At 49.5% G+C, this 15,531-nt stretch overlaps 1 protein-coding gene across 1 annotated transcript; it reads right to left on the bottom strand.

Annotated features, from left to right (window-relative positions):
• Window positions 1-1,018: 1,018 nt before the first annotated feature.
• On the bottom strand, window positions 1,019-13,774 carry lrrc75ba (leucine rich repeat containing 75Ba). The gene is made up of 4 exons (XM_076731737.1): window positions 12,501-13,774; window positions 9,624-9,752; window positions 8,738-8,850; window positions 1,019-3,222 (listed from the first exon to the last, which is right to left on the bottom strand). Exons 1-4 carry the CDS (start codon window positions 12,780-12,782, stop codon window positions 2,628-2,630), a joined length of 1,119 nt encoding a protein of 372 aa, XP_076587852.1. The 5' UTR covers window positions 12,783-13,774; the 3' UTR covers window positions 1,019-2,627.
• Between the last annotated feature and the right edge of the window lie 1,757 nt (window positions 13,775-15,531).

Raw genomic sequence — 15,531 nt, 5'->3', positions numbered from 1 at the left:
GTATTTGTAATTTCAAATACTTTTTAAAAGTACACTTAGGTAAAATCAATAATACACTTACAATGAAATAGTACTTTGAAATGTCACTGTAAGTACTGCCGAATGAGTCATTTCATTTTTAATACATTTAATGAGATCTGTTTAGAAGTACACTTTTTAAAAGTATCTGTCAAACATACTTTAAGCACATAAAGTACTTGTAATGACTTTTTTATACTTATATTTCTAATACACTGAAGTATACTTTGACCTGCGTTACAGGTTACAGAAGAAGAAATCCTGCCTCTAACGTGAATCTGTTCTGATTTTTTGGATGTTTTTCAGTTCTTGGATGCGGCTCGATCCAACCTGAGCCGCCTGCTGCTGATTTCATTCCTCTGAACAGTCCGTGTGACTCCTCTCTGCTGTTTTTCATAAATTATTTTTCATCTTTGTGCAGCAGCTGGAGCGAGATAATCAGATCAAACAGTGACTCATACAAACAGGAGAGCGAAGTTTGAGGCACTTTAGGTCTCTGCTCAAAGGCCGACACGGGAGAAATGTTTCCTATTCACATAATAAAGCACAAGAAAAATGGATTTCTTTTGGTTATTTGACTGTGAATCCAGAGAAATGAATCAATCCTGCAGGGAAAAGGTCAGATGATAAGATCCTGGTGGTTTCTGGGGTGGGCTGCGGCGCCCTGTCACATGGTATTTGGACCTCGGGGGTGTGACAGTCACACTGTGCCCTGACCTTATAGGAGCCACCTGTTGCAAATGCCACATTTCCATGTCTGGCAGCAGGAACAAAAAGTTGCCAGGAGAGGATCATGGGTAGGGCCTCGCGGGGACGACCACCCTGCCGTCCCCGGGCGTTTCCCTGATGGCGCTCAGACGATCCGCTAGCTCCAGCACCCGATCCCAGAGGGCCGGTCTGAGAGGACGACTGTTAGCGACTAATCTGAAGGAATCAGTCTGCGCTTCTGCTCGTGACCAGATGTTTCAGCTCTTCAAAATAAAAAACATGAGTGCTCAGCTTGGTTGGGGTCTTTTATTGGTGGTCAGTGTTTGGCATGAGACAAATACACACAGGCTACAGAGAAGAGTCTGACGTCGACACACGAAACATAAACTACGAAGCCAGTGGACAGCGCTCTCCAGCACCCACGTTAAACATCTGACATGAAAGGTGTTCGCTAAGGTCTAGTTTACATCACACGTCCCTTTGGTTTCCTACAGCAGGAGGTCACTGCACTTAGTTTCATAGACATTATCATAATTAGAGCCGGACAAAAGACAAAACACCAAAACAGTAACACAAATACAGCAATAATCCGACATTTCACGGTTACAAACACATTTAACAGACACTTAAACATTTATAATATATCAGGTTTGTTGGTTTCAGCGATCCCTCTGACAACCATTTCACCTTAAAGAGGTTCAGCTTCAGATCTGTAAATACCTCGAAACACACAGAGAAACTGAAACTTGACGACAAACAATCCCTTAAAGTGCACTGCAGTGTCAGCCTAACGTCATCGTCGTCACATGCTACAGGAGACAGACTCGAACCAGGAGGTGACAGTCATGGCCGAGCCCAGAACAAACCCAGGGCCACTGAACGCATCAGGAAACGGAAAGACAACACATCTGCGGAGACACACGGCAGTAGGACGGGCAGTTTGGACGCTGCTCAGACACTGTGGAGTCATAAATGCACTGAAACTCTGTGGTGATGACTACAACAGCTCAATAATTACAAAGAGGTGAATACCAGCATTTAGACAAGTACAAAAACCATCAGTGACAGCCCCCCATTGTCCAGTCCTACCTGTTGTCTTCTAAGATTGCTTTGTTCACCAAAAGTGCACAAAAATAGCCCGTGGAAACACAACAGAGCCATGTTTTGTGTCCTCATTTACATCTACACAAGGGCTGCGTGGGTATTCACAAGTGGACATTTGGAAAGGGGGGGAAAACGCAAAAAGTCTTGACCTAGCAGTTTTGCCGGCGTCACGTGACGGGTCGTCGGCTGTATAGTCTGTTGAACTTGTGTCATAGCTTTTGTTGAGAGATTAACAGAGAACACACAATGTGGAGCTAGGCCCTGCCTGCCAGAGATAGTCTCAGTCCTGGTAGAGAACCCACAGGGACCCTCTGTTTCCAAACTAACTCCAGTTCCTCTTCAGCTGCCGCCGGGATGCTGCTCCTCCATCCAACCAACTGATCTGAATCTCCTTGGGATTGGCTCTTCAGCTGCCACTATCAGAGAGAGAGAGAGAGAGAGAGAGAGCTAGAGAGATAGAGGGAGAGAGAGACAGAGAGAGAGAGCACCGGTTCATTAACTCTTCCAGCCCCCCTCCAATGAAACCGCACCTTGTTCCCAAGAGCACCATCCACCAACACAGTAAGTCCGCCGTCGTGCCGCCTCGCTGTCACCTTGTGTGGGTTAACTCAGAGATGGTTAGGAATAGCTTGGTAGCCGTGTCGGGACGAGAAGTTCACAATGTGGGCATCGGTCTCCCTCGAGCCTCGGAGGGTGAGCGGGCTCGTGGTGTGAGGGCGAAAGGGCGAAGGAAGTAACGGAGTGCTGTGGGACGACGCTTCAACCACAGCCGAAAGAGCCTCGGACAGAACGCCCCATCACCTCTCACAGTAGTGAAGGGTGAAGTCTTTGGAGAGCTGCTTCTCCCCCAGAGCCCACGGCTCCAGCTCGAATTTGTTCCCCATGTCGTCCTCGTCGTCCTCGTCCTCCTCTTCCTCCTCATAGTGGCTGGGCTCCTCGATGGAGGTCTCCAGGTGGTAGCAGTAGGGCTGCCCCTCCGTGTACTCGTAGATGGTGGGCAAGCTGCTCTTCAGGCTGCAGCGCCGGCGCAGAGCCACGAGCAGCGGCTGAGGCATGGTGAAAATATCCACGTTGTTGCCCAGGTCGATCCAGGCCAGGCTGGAGAACATCTTGGGGTCTTTGAGCATCTCGGTGAGGTCTTTGAGAATGGCCAGGGTGAGGCGGTTGCCGTTGAGAGCCAGCGTGCTGAGCTTGGGCAGCGAGGCCAGGAGAGGCAGGAGGATCCTCAGGTTGTCGTCCTGGAGCTCGGTGAAGCTGATGTCCACGGCCACCACGCTGTCTCTGTTGTTTTGGAGGTAGAAAGCGACCTGACGGACGTCGCGGGCGGACAGGGGGATGCCGGACAGGTCAACCGAGTCGCTGGACAGCTTCTTCTGCAGGGTCGTCTTCAGACTGTGAAGGGAAAACGAGCGTGTTTAGACGAGCGCTTGACAAGGAAACCAGCACAGTTTTTAACGATGAGTGAATGAATGAGTGAGTGAGTGAGTGAGTGAGTGAGTGAGTGAGTGAGCCCCTATCTGTGACTTGGGAACCCGGCCCTGGTTTTATGTTGTGTTTGCTGTGCTGTATAGAGGAGGGGGCGGCCGGGCCGGCGTGGAGCGGAAGGCTGACTCCAGCATGGGGATTTACTCGTGTAAACAGAGGAGCCAAAACATCCGAGCGAGCCAGCAGCTTGAGCTTAAAGCTGCGACAGGCGGGAGCACAGAGCTCCTTCCAGCACAGAGCCTCCACAGTTTAAAAGACAAACGGCGACGTGTTTCAGAAAGAGATGAAACCTGAGCAGAAGACGCTCGGCTGCTGGATGACAGACCGACTCTGCTCCGTTCACGTCTCATCCCCACCAAGAAGTCCAGTTAGCAGAAGGTTTCCAAACCTCAGACGACTGATTCGGGTGAAATTTGGTAAAAACAACCATTAGTTTCTGTGTGGATGTGATCCAGGAACCATTTAAGGCTAAACAGAACACTTCCATCGTTTCCTCCTAAACGGCTGCACTTGATGGTACAAAGTACAAAAGTTTAGCATCAAAACAAACTCAAAGTACCAAAAGTAAAAGTGCAGAAGGCCTCATTCAGAGTGACTCACATCATATTACTGGACGATAACGACTGATGCATCAACGTGCTCGGTCGTGTTGCAGCTGGTAACGATGGAGCTCATTTTAATTACTTTAAATATTACTGAGCGGCTCAGTCTGTCACAATACTTCATAATGAAGCTGATTTATATTTAGTGTCCAGTAACCAAAGCTGTCAAATAAAAGTAAAGAGTCAAAAGGACGATATCGGCCTCCAGAATGCTGTGGAGTAGAAGTACGAAGTAGAAGAGCATGGAAATACTCCAGTAAAGTATGAATGAATGAATGAATGAATGAATGAATGAATGATGCTTCGTGAGTTCCAGCTGCTCACATTAATAAATGATGACGTCACTGTGACTCCATGTGATTGGTTAGCTCGTTAAGGCTCGTTAAGCCAGTTACTTCATTTGTGGGCTGTTTCTGAAAATGTACGGCATTCATTCATTCATTCATTCATTCATTCATTCATCATAAGATGTTAAACAGATGTTGTTCTTGAAGGTTTGGTGCAGCTGAATTTTCCAGATTGAGTCGACAGTTAAGTGAAGCGACAGAGGAACAATGCTAATGTTGCTGGAGTCTCAGTGCAGATGTTTGCTTCTCCACACGGTGGATGAACGCACCGTCGTGCCTTCAGAGATGAACGGCTGAACCTCCTCCGTGGATGATCCATTAACGGACCACAAAAACTGCCGTAGCTTCAGCAGTGAGTGTGAGCAGGAAGTCATGATCCTGACCGGTTCAGTGCTGATCAGAGTGTATTCCAGTGCAGATCAAACATTCAGAGACACCTCCAGAGGAGGCGCTCCCTCTTCTATCGGCCTGATTTCTGTGTTTGACACCGAGCGTTGAGGTGATTCATGGAGTGTTTCTGGAGGAAGCTTCGTGTGGGAGTGCTCTGTGCAGGACGGCGGCCCGCTCTGGTGCACAAACCTCTGAAAAGCTTAAAGCCCTCTCAGGAGGTTGTGTAACACGAGCAGGATTTGAGGCTGAATCTGAACAGTGATGCTCTGATACTTTGGATATTACTTTACATGGTAGCTGAAGTCATTATGTCTCCACTCGTGTGGCCTTTTGTTTGCACTCGGTCCCGTTCGGGGGCCCTGAGGATGTGCTGTGTGACCTGAGCTCTGCCTGAAGTGGCCTGTGACGTGTCAGCAGGCTTACTGTGACGCCCACTGCAGCACCTGTCACCTGTGACGCCTGGACGTGTTTTTTGGTCACGCTGACGGCGTCCTGAGCGGCACCTGGGCTCAGAGGCAGGTGACGGGTTGACGAGCGGGAACGTCTCGAATTAGAACATTTGTGTTAATTGAAAAAGACAAAGAAGGAGCTCAGAGTCAACTCAAACGCCGCGCGGAGAGCAGAATTTAATCAGCTGGCGAGCAGAAAATCTGTGATAAAGACATTTGTCAGTGAGGCTGCTGTATCTTTATCAAAGTCAGCCACCCCCTCCTGCTCCTCCCTCTCCTCCTGCTCCTCCTCCTCCTCCTCCTCTGTTGTCTGCAGCTTTTTATATGACTGAAACCTCGTCTTCTCCAGAGGCACAAACGTTCTAATGGCCTGGCAGAGGTCCTGCAGGTGTGAACGGGTTTCCATCACACAACTCCTCCTTTGTCCGTCTTTTTCACAGACTCGTCCTTTAGAGCTCAGGACAAACAAAAAATGGACGTCCGCCGCGTCCTCTCCGGAAGCCTCTTTCATCCTCCCTCCACATCAATCTGATCGGTGTCACTGATAAGTAAGAACGCTGGCACAAAGGTTCAGCTTAAAGGCGACCAGAGGAGGTGGGGTGTTCCTGAACGTCTCATCTGTGTGTTGTTAAACAGCAGAGCTCATCCATCTGCACGCACAATCAAGTGATGGAATAAACATCCACCACACAATTAAGTCATCAATTAAACTTACACTGTACAACGAGGCCGACTATTAAGTGTTCCGCTGAAAGCCTGAAGACGCAGAGCGCCTCCATGTGTGGCTCATCAGTCTCCTGCAGTCATTGATTTAATATAATGAGGCGGCATTTGAATTCAGTCAGCGTAAATCAAATCACTCTTATGATTTATGAACAGAAATATTCATATTCGGAGGGTTTGCTGGTGGTGGCTGAGACGAGGCGAGACGCCGTTGAGCAGAATAAGAAAAGGATCTTTGAACCATTTTCATTTTAATTTCACTGTAAGTGTTTTCTCTGCTCCTCGGCTGTTTTCTGCAGAGTCACTGACGACTCGAGAGACGCCGAGAGGAGCAGCCTGATCACATCTGACATCTCACTGACACGTCATTCATTTTCTGCTGTGTTCTGTATGTAGCATGTGGGTACGACACATACACACACACACACACACAGACACACACACACACACACACACACACACACACACACGTCTCTGCATTGTCCTTCATGGTGCAGGGGATCAACCTCGGAGCTCACGTCATATCAAATCCATATTTTGGGGAGAACCCGGACCTGAGCGGCTGATCTGACCTCTGCTGGCGGAGGACTGAAGCCGTGCGATCAGTGGAAATGACTGATGGGCCTCTGAGGGCGTTCATGTGCTCAGCACGCCGCGACGCACAATGTAATGTTCAGCAGCGAGGATGAGAAGAGACGGAGCGACGCAGGAGCTGAAAGCGCCGCTAAACGGTCGTCTTGGTTACTCTGCGAGCACTCAGGTGACGAAGACGAAGGTAATGAGGAGTTCAGATAAGGCTGAAGGCACAAGGAGACAGCGGCGTGAAGACCGAGGAAAGGTCAGAGAAGTGGCGGCGATTTCACGCTCGCATGTGATCTTGAGGTGGAGCGTTTCTGGGTCACCGCTTCATCGAGCTCACCCACCAGCTCGTTCATTAACTGTGAAAAAAACATCTCCAGCACAACCCAAATAAAGTAGTTAGATAGATTAACAGGATTAGTGCGATTCAGACATTAATTCAGTGTGGCATTTGGGTTGGAAACGTGTGTACAGTATTTAGAGCGAGCGGCGGGCGCTGCTAATGCTGGATAATGAAGGGATGAACAATCCAGCGGCATTAAAACCACTGAGCTCTCTGTTTCCTCCGAGGACAGAGAAACCTCACACAATGAGATTGTTGCATTTTTGCACAGATGAGGGCAGTTTGCCTGCAGCTCAGCAAAGATGGAAGTTAAAGGGAAGAGAAATCCACCAAAAATACCATTCAAAACAGCTTTCAGTGCCAGCGTGGACCAGAAAGGAGGAGTTCAGCATTCAGGGTTAAATTTCATCAGGGTTCATCAGTGAGCAGACGGTTAGCTTAGCTTAGCATAAAGAGTGGATGCAGGGAGAAACAGCTAGCCTGGCTCTGACTTAAAGCAGGAAATCTGCCTACCAGCACCTCTAAAGCTGCACACGCTGCGTTTTGTTAGTTTCATCTGCACAAAAACCAAGTAAACAACAACAAGGGCAGCACGAGGCTCAACGTTTTTCACTTTGCTTTATGGTGGCAGGCAGATTTTATGACCTTTGCACAGAGCCAGGCTCGCTGCTTCACCCTGTTTTCATGTTAATGCTAAGCTAAGCTAAGTGCCTGCTGCTGGCTGTAGTCCATATTTACTGTGCAGACGTGAGTGGTATTGATCTTCTCTAACTTGTGACAGGAAAGCGAATCAGTCTATTCCCAAACTGCCGAACTGTTCCTTTAAAAACACAAACGACTCAACAGGAACACGTGACAGCAGAATCCAGGACCACCAGGGCCGAGCTGCCCTCTTTCCACCAACAAACGAACCGACGATGCACTCAGAGAACTCTGGAAATATCACATCGCTGCTCCTATAAAAGCAGAAACAGCTGAATTTGTGAGATGAATCAGGTATCGGCAGTGAGAGGCCGGCCGGCCTCGTCTCGTCTCTCTCTGGCTTTGACAGGCGTTTGTTCTCGAAGGCAGCAGCAGGCGAGGCTGTCGGAGCTCACAGCGTCTTCTCTATTAATATTCTGTTTTAGGGTGGATTTTAGTTTTAATGATTCATGTTGCTCCTGCTGTCTCAGCCAGTGTCAGACCGTCTTTCTCTCTCTCGGCAGGTTTATGAAGCCAACAACATGACTAAGTAAAAAAAAAGGCCCTTCAGCAGGAGTTTAGCATTCGTACGTATCTGCACATTCGCAGAGATGCTGTCAGTGTCGGTTAAATCCCGTCTGTCCTCATCTGAGCTGAAATAAACGTCCACCAACACAACAAAGCAGCGCTCCACAGCGAGGCGTCTGATCCCTGCCAGTACGTCCTGACTTTCCTCTGATCTGCGTATTGATACCTCCCACTGACTGATAACGAACCCGTGCTCGCTTTGTCTCCTCGATCCTGAGATTATTTTCATCCTCACTAAACCAATGCATTATCTGCATCTCGCCAGCCGCAGAAGAAGCAATTACAGGAGAAAGAGTTTGGACCGGCCGGCCCTGCTGGCGAAGCGAGCAACACCTCGGCACACAAACACCGAGCTGTGCTGAGCTAATTCTCTCTTCATCCTCTGCACATCAGAATCAATTCACTCCTTCATCCAGACAAGTGTAATTGCATCTGAACAAAACCGTCTTCAGCAAACAGATGGACGAATTTGTTGCTGTGCCGCTTCTGAAGAGAGAAAAGCCAGAAGCAACGCGCGCCCGCTGCACTCGAAGCCGACGATGATTGACAGCTGCGGTAACCGTGGCGTTCCCGTCAGGTCAGCCTGTGGCCAGCTCTGTCCTACTTCAATGTCAGCTACAACGATGGAAATCTGTGCGGCTCGACGCGGAGCCCGGCCGCTCCGTGCTGTGCGGAGCTGCAGATTTATTACAGGCTGGATGTCTGGACGGCAGGGCTTACCAGGCCTGGGATTTCCGTCTGGACATGCTCTGCCTCAGCCACTTGGAGTGCGGGGTCAGGTGGTAGATCAGCTGTCTGCAAATCTTATCTGAAGACTTTATGGTGTCTGCGTCCTGTGGGCGAGAGCAGAGCGAGTGTTCGAGATGGCACAGAACAAAGAGACTTTCAACATGAGGTTTTCTGCTGCTGTGTGCAGAAGAAAACATCTTCATCATCATCTTCATCTCACACTATCGAGGCTTTAAATCCTGTAAAGTTTCCTGCTCGACCTGCAGCCGTGAGATGTTTCGCACGAACAGAATAAAAATGGTTTGTTATGATTCGTGACGCCTTGAGCTACTCCTGAACAAAACACAATTTAGCTGCTTTGCTGGAGCAAAGAAAATGTAATCGCATGCAGCGTGCATCAGTGAGGAAGCACAGGAAGTACACAGGAGAGGTGCGAATCAGCACAGCCCGTAAACACCGGCAGTTCATTAACCGTGCTGTGGCTGCTGGTGGTCACTGCCTGCATCAAAATAACTCAATATCACCGCTGGAGGCTGAGACACGCTGACTTTCTCTCCGTTCACAGAATGCAGCCTTTTTATTTGCCAGTTATTAGATGTGAAGACAGTCAGGAGTTCTATAAATTCACCAAACGGCAGGAGGAAAATTAAAAAAGCACAGATATCAAGGATTCATATTAAACAGCTTTTCCTATTTCGAGCGACGTGCAGGATTTCTTTCAAGCATCCGTCTGCGAGTCGATAACAACCTCAGCCTGGATTTCATTGATCTGAACTCAGAACTCATCGCTTAACAAAAGGAAACCATCGGGGAGCATTTCCTCCGACATGAAGCTCGATCTTTGAGGAAAACAGAGAGGACAACAAAGCCGGCTGACCTTCTTGGGACACTGCATCTCTCGGGCCAGACTGAGCAGCAGCTCGTGCGAGATCGGGTCCACCAGGTTGAGGAAGGCGGCGTTTTTGTACAAGATGTCGTTGAGCGAGGTGCCCTCCAAACCGAGATCCTGGCAAAGCAGACGAGAGGCGTCAAATTCACAGCAACACCAAACCTAAAAACATCCTGCAGTCATTACAATTAAGCATGAAACAGCGTGACCGTGAACCTGAGGAGAGATGCATTAGTGATGGAGGCAGGGCTCCTCGGTGTCAAGGGCGACGTGGCTGGAGATGGAAAGATAAAAGAAGAGTTTGTTTTAAATATTCATTAAAGGAGACAGACGCTGTTTCATCTACAGGAGCAGAGTGAAGTCTAGAGGGAGTCACAGGGAACACTGTGTTTTGGCATATATAATCACACCTCCATGGCACCGAGCCACAGCGCATATCCCATCATGCCACAGGACAAACTGTTCCCACAGACAGCGCCCCACTCAAATGTGATCTGATGGGAAAACCTTGTAGATGCACTTCTGGTTGGTGGTTAGGGTGATTTCTCTGTACATGCCGCTTTTCAAACCATCCAGGAGGAACTCATTTCCTCCCCCGGCCGTGTTCCTCTCACCTCGTACAAACATGCCAGTGGAGCCTTCAAACGTGAGATTTAGTGTAAATGTGATTAAAGAGTTTGTGCAGCACGTGAACGCGTCGACTGACAGCTGTCATGGCAGCTTCCTCCCAAAAAGATCTGGAGCAAAAATAGAGCAAAGCTGCTGAAGACAGCGGGTTTCAGATGACCTTTTGAACGTGGTGAGACGAGCAGTCAGCGGTGCAGCCGTGTGAAGTGAACTGTACGATCTGCCTTCATCAACACGTCCATCCTGGAGGTCCTAATGAGGCAAACGGCCATGACAAGCACTTGTACAGCCCATGAAACTTTAATGAGAGCAGCAAACCTTTGAGAGGCGTACATACAGCGTGCACACACCTGCGCGCACACACATTTTTCTCTGCAACACAATGGGCATTGATTGTAATAGACAGTTTGAGTGGGAGGCTGGCAGCTCCTCTTTTAACGAGGGCAACAGTAAACACAGACTGAACCCAAGGCGGCACAGACGCTGCTGCTGCCCTTCTGAGGAAGCAGGTGTATAAATATCTCCCGTCTGAGTTTAGACGCCATCAATTGTCACATGCAAGCGCGGCGTGAAGCCACCAATCCTCCCCAGATCTGCAGCACAGCTCAGATCTTTTCATATCTGGAGCAGAGCTCACTGTTACACACCAATTAACTCTGCCGTGAGCTCCTTTTAAATTCACGGGACAGAATCTCTCAGACATCTGCCTGCTTGCAACGCGTCGAGCGAAGATAAAGTAAAGCTTATTTAATAGAAGTGGAGCTCGTTTAGAGGGAGCCGGCCGTGTCCCCTGCGATGAGGCTGTCATGGAGCTGGGCCGGCCAGTTTATCTCCTCGGCTTGATTAAGGAGGTTCTGCTCTCTCCTGTGCCGAGGCTTCAGAGTAATTAACGCTGGATTGGCCGACAGCTAAAAGACAGAGGAGGGCCTGAGGGCGAGCAAACAAATGAGATCACCAGGGCTGCTGTCACATCGTCGACGCACCTTTCCCCCTTTACACGTGTTTTAATGCTGCTCATCCCACCGCAGGTGAGAAGAGGCTTTGACAACAAACCCCGGATTAAGATCCAGCATCATCTGCTCAGCATCGCGGAGCTGGACTCATTCTGGGTCACGACTGTAATGCCTACTTGTAGCTATTGTCACGTTCGAGAGAGGACTGCATCAAATATACTCCAACAACAGCCTTTAAAACAATAAAACTCGAGCTCTGGCTTGATGCAGTCATGATACGATCCAGAGGGGCTTAGAGATTTTCATCAGCCAAAAGGGCAAAAAAAAGAAAAATCCCTATTCATAGAAAAATTAATAATCCTTCTCTGAAAATCAAAAACGACAAGGTTTTATATGACCAGAGCAACAACAGAGCACGAGGAAGACACAAACAGCGTGTAGATTCTCAGTCCTGTGACCTCCTTTCTCCTGTGAGGCTCAATAAAACCTTTTGGAGAGGAGTAATATTTGTATTGTGGAACACAGGACTCCAGGGCTCACATGGCTGCTGCTGCTGCTGGAACACAGACCATTAGAGAGAGAGGCATTATGGGTGGAGAGGTATGGGGGGGGCAGGTCACTGTGATGGGAGCGTTAGAGCAGCTCGAGGAGAGGTGAGGCTCGGGCCATGCTGGAGGACGGTCCAGGTCTCATCCAGAGATGATCAACTCTGGGATAATGCAGACACAGAGCCTGCAGTCAGAGCGTGCAGTCACAGCGTGCAGTCACAGCCTGCAGTCAGAGCGTGCAGTCACAGCCTGCAGTCAGAGCGTGCAGTCAGAGCCTGCAGTCAGAGCGTGCAGTCGTGCAGTCACAGCGTGCAGTCACAGCGTGCAGTTGTAGGTTATCCTCCCAAACGTCCACACGGAGCACGTTCACCCACAGTGAGTGAAGGCTGTGGTGACTCACGCTGTCTGAAACAGTGTGTCACAGGTACGGCTCTGCCAGTGGCCTACTTTCTACAACAACAAACGCTGCTGCAGGAAGTGGCCTAAGCAGAGGCCGTGCACGCACAGCCACCAAAGGGGGAAGGAGGGCTGGGGTCAGAGGTCAGGGTCAGAGCCTGCAGGAGGGGGTGAAGGCACCTGTGGCGCTGCGGAGCACACGAACCTGCCGCCGCACACACTCCTGCCTGCTCTCCATCTGTTGCTCTGAGGTGTTTAGTGGCTGCAGGAGCATCATCACGCTGTGTTTACCAGGCTGACCCCCCCGTGCTCAGGCCGAGCTGCGTGCAGCTTCTCCTTACCTTCCTCAGTAATTTGAGCACGTCGGTCGCCTGCTCGATCCTGCGGTCACGGAGCAGCTTCTGGATCTCTTTGATCCACGCCACCCGCCTCATGTACGGGCTGTGGTTGGTCCTGCGCAGCATCCCCGGCAGTTTGTCTGATTTCAGCATCAGTGCAAACAGAAAGTCCCCGCCGCCCCGGCTGCCCCTGTCGCTCTCCCCGCTGCCGTCTACGAGCTTGCGTCGCTTTTTGGAGAAATTCTCATTGTCCAGGCTGCTCTGCCTGCTCAGTCTGGAGCCCATGGTATTGTTTTTCTACAGATGCGTCTGCGTTGCAGTTCAGACGATGTACGACGAGGACAAACCCATGATGAGCCCGGTGGATGCTGCTCGGCGGCTGGTGGAAAACAGCGCCGTGCTGTCTGGCGCTGCGCTGCCGCCTGGCTGTGAGCAGACTGAGGATCCGGTGCAGACCCAAACAATCTCCCCCGACAGTCTAATGTATCACCGTTCTCTCATGCAGCCGTCACACGTTGCCTCTGAGATTTTCCCCCACCGCGGGCTACGTGCGCCTGGCTCGGATGATGAAGATGCTCCGGCTGCTTCATCCTCCGGCGTCCCCGCTTTACGCTGCTGTTTAGGTTTGTGCAACGTGGAGCGTCCGACCAATCCCAGCATCTGGTGCCTGCTGCGCGTCTCGCCTCCCAAGCTTGAAATCCCCCTCCGTGCAGCTACAGGGAGAATAAACGAAAGGATGTCAGCGTTGCTTTAATCTCAGGCGACCGACGCACATCTGATAAATCTGATGAATCCTCTGAATAACCGGAAATATCCGAAAGTTTCGGTTTGGCTTTGAGCTTTGAGGCTGTGATCCTGCAGGAGGCTCCACATTTATCCTTCAGAAGAAAGTTTTTTGATGTGTGCTTTGCCACTGGCCCAACACCAATGTGAGATCCTCTGCTGACAGTCCTGCTGTCAGTCAGTCGTTGCATGTCCTGTCAAATCCTGTCTGCTTACATCACAGCTCCACTAAATCACTGCCATCCTTTGAAGAACATCCATGTCCCAGCGCGCCTTTCTGTCACATCCATCAGTCTCTGGGACCAGGGCTCCTGAAGCATCCAGAGCGCAGGAGACGCTCTCAGTTCAGATGTTTCACAGCAGCTTCAGGAGCTGAAGCATCACTGAAACAGACTCAGATTACACGGATCGATCAGACCTTTGGTATCTGTGTTTCTGTGTGTCGTCCCATCATCGCGGCTCTCAGGCCTGTCATCTGGACTTGACCTTATTTTCTGGTCTGACTCAGACTCACCCTCGATCAGTGCAGCAGGACGGCTGATGCTCTCTAATAAATGTTCCTCCTGGCTGCGCTCTTTCCTCTCTGGAACCAGCCGGCTGCATGTTTTCCTGCAGGTTGATATCGGTGCCCTTAATTGAATCTATCATCCCGTGCTGCTGATCTGATTTGTCAGAGCTTTGCCTCTCAAAGCAACGCCGGTGAAATAACTCATCTTTACAGTCTGTGCTGAAGAAAACTGACTTTGCTGTCCCTGAAGGTACCATCGGTGCCTTTAAAGCACCGTGAGAATCAGATGCTAAAGCCTCCGTGATGCTGACAGACACTGTTTACGTATGATAATCAGGCCTCCTCCGTCTGTACAAACAGCTGAATAATGTTTTCTAAGATTTCGAAATGCTGCTAAAATTAACCCTGATGATGTCATCAGGGTTATCTTGTTTTTGGCTTCATGTTTAACAGAAAACCTGCATTACAAACCAGAGGTGTGCATGAGGAGGTGGACCTTTAAGAGGCAGAGAGGGTCTGATGACAGACAGAGTTGCATTCTGGGAACTGTAGGATCCAAACAGCAGGTCAGAAAATCTGCTCAGTTTTGATCTTCTTTTAAAAATAAGCCTCTCACGATCCCAAAATTTGGAATATCCCTTTAATAAGACAGAAAAGCACTGTGATGCTACACAAATTCTACTGTTTTTTCAGTTATTCCTCTAAAGTTTGCTCTGTTTCTAAATTTTCATCCCTCTTCAAATAATTCACATAAAAAGGCGTCATCGGTTGTCAAGGACAGCACACGATCGTCTGTGAATGTGCTAACGTTAGCCGGCTGGCTACCTGTCAGCTGCAGCTCTCTGGGAAGATGTTTTAAAAACAATGAAGTGACGGGTTAAGAGGGGGAAACGCAGGTCTGTGAGATACTGAGACGACAGCAATGGAAGTGAAATCAGCATCTCAGCGCGGCTCAGAAATCAGGCAGCGCAGCAGGAGGCCACTGAGACGAGCTTCAGTCTCTGATCACGAGCTGCAACATCACAGATTCAAGTCCAGCCAGAAACCTTTGCTGCGTCTCTCTCCCTCATTTCCTGTCACATCTCAACCAGCGAATATCCAATAAAAGCCCTCAAAACACATGGCTGAAAATAAACGATCTGCTCAGAACTCGAGCAAACGCCTCATTTCAACACACAAGCAAGAAGTCAGCGACTTCTGCGGCAGATGATTCATTAATGTTAAGATCATGATGCATTAATGGTGCAGTTGGTGCAGGTGGAGCTGCTTTTATCAGGCTACTAATACTGCCTCCAACATGTAACAGGGTAGAGGCAGAAAGTAGCAGAAAATGTGAATACTCATGTAGAGTACTAGTACCTCACAGCAGTAAATGTACTTTGTAACATTCCAACAATGAAGACGTGTGTCTGCTTTGTCTTTCACCATCAACAGCAAACGTCCAAGAACACGACTGTCTCTGCAAAGACACCAGAGGCTGAGTCTGTCTGTCTGTCTGTGGACCGTGTGTCTGTCTGTCTGTCTGTCTGTGGAGTATCTGTCTGTCTGTGGACCGTCCATCTGTCTGTCTGTCTGTCTGTGGACTGTCCGTCTGTCTGTCTGTCTGTGGACTGTGTGTCTGTCTGTCTGTCTGTGGACCGTGTGTCTGTCTGTGGACTGTCCGTCTGTCTGTCTGTCTGTGGACCGTGTGTCTGTCTGTCTGTCTGTCTGTCTGTCTGTGGACTGTCCGTCTGTCTGTCTGTG

This window comes from Chaetodon auriga, chromosome 5, assembly GCF_051107435.1.
Source record: "Chaetodon auriga isolate fChaAug3 chromosome 5, fChaAug3.hap1, whole genome shotgun sequence".
NCBI classification, from domain to species: domain Eukaryota; kingdom Metazoa; phylum Chordata; class Actinopteri; order Chaetodontiformes; family Chaetodontidae; genus Chaetodon; species Chaetodon auriga.
This window is presented reverse-complemented; position numbering and strand designations above follow the sequence as displayed.

Bases quoted from the DNA above. Each gene is read 5' to 3' on its own strand.
- lrrc75ba (XM_076731737.1), bottom strand. From the start codon at position 12,782: ATGGGCTCCAGACTGAGCAGGCAGAGCAGCCTGGACAATGAGAATTTC. The intron at 8,851-9,623 runs GTCAGCCGGCTT...TCTCGCCCACAG, and splicing joins AGATGCAGTGTCCCAAGAAG to GACGCAGACACCATAAAGTC. The intron at 3,223-8,737 runs GTAAGCCCTGCC...TTCCCTTCACAG, and splicing joins AGACGGAAATCCCAGGCCTG to TCTGAAGACGACCCTGCAGA.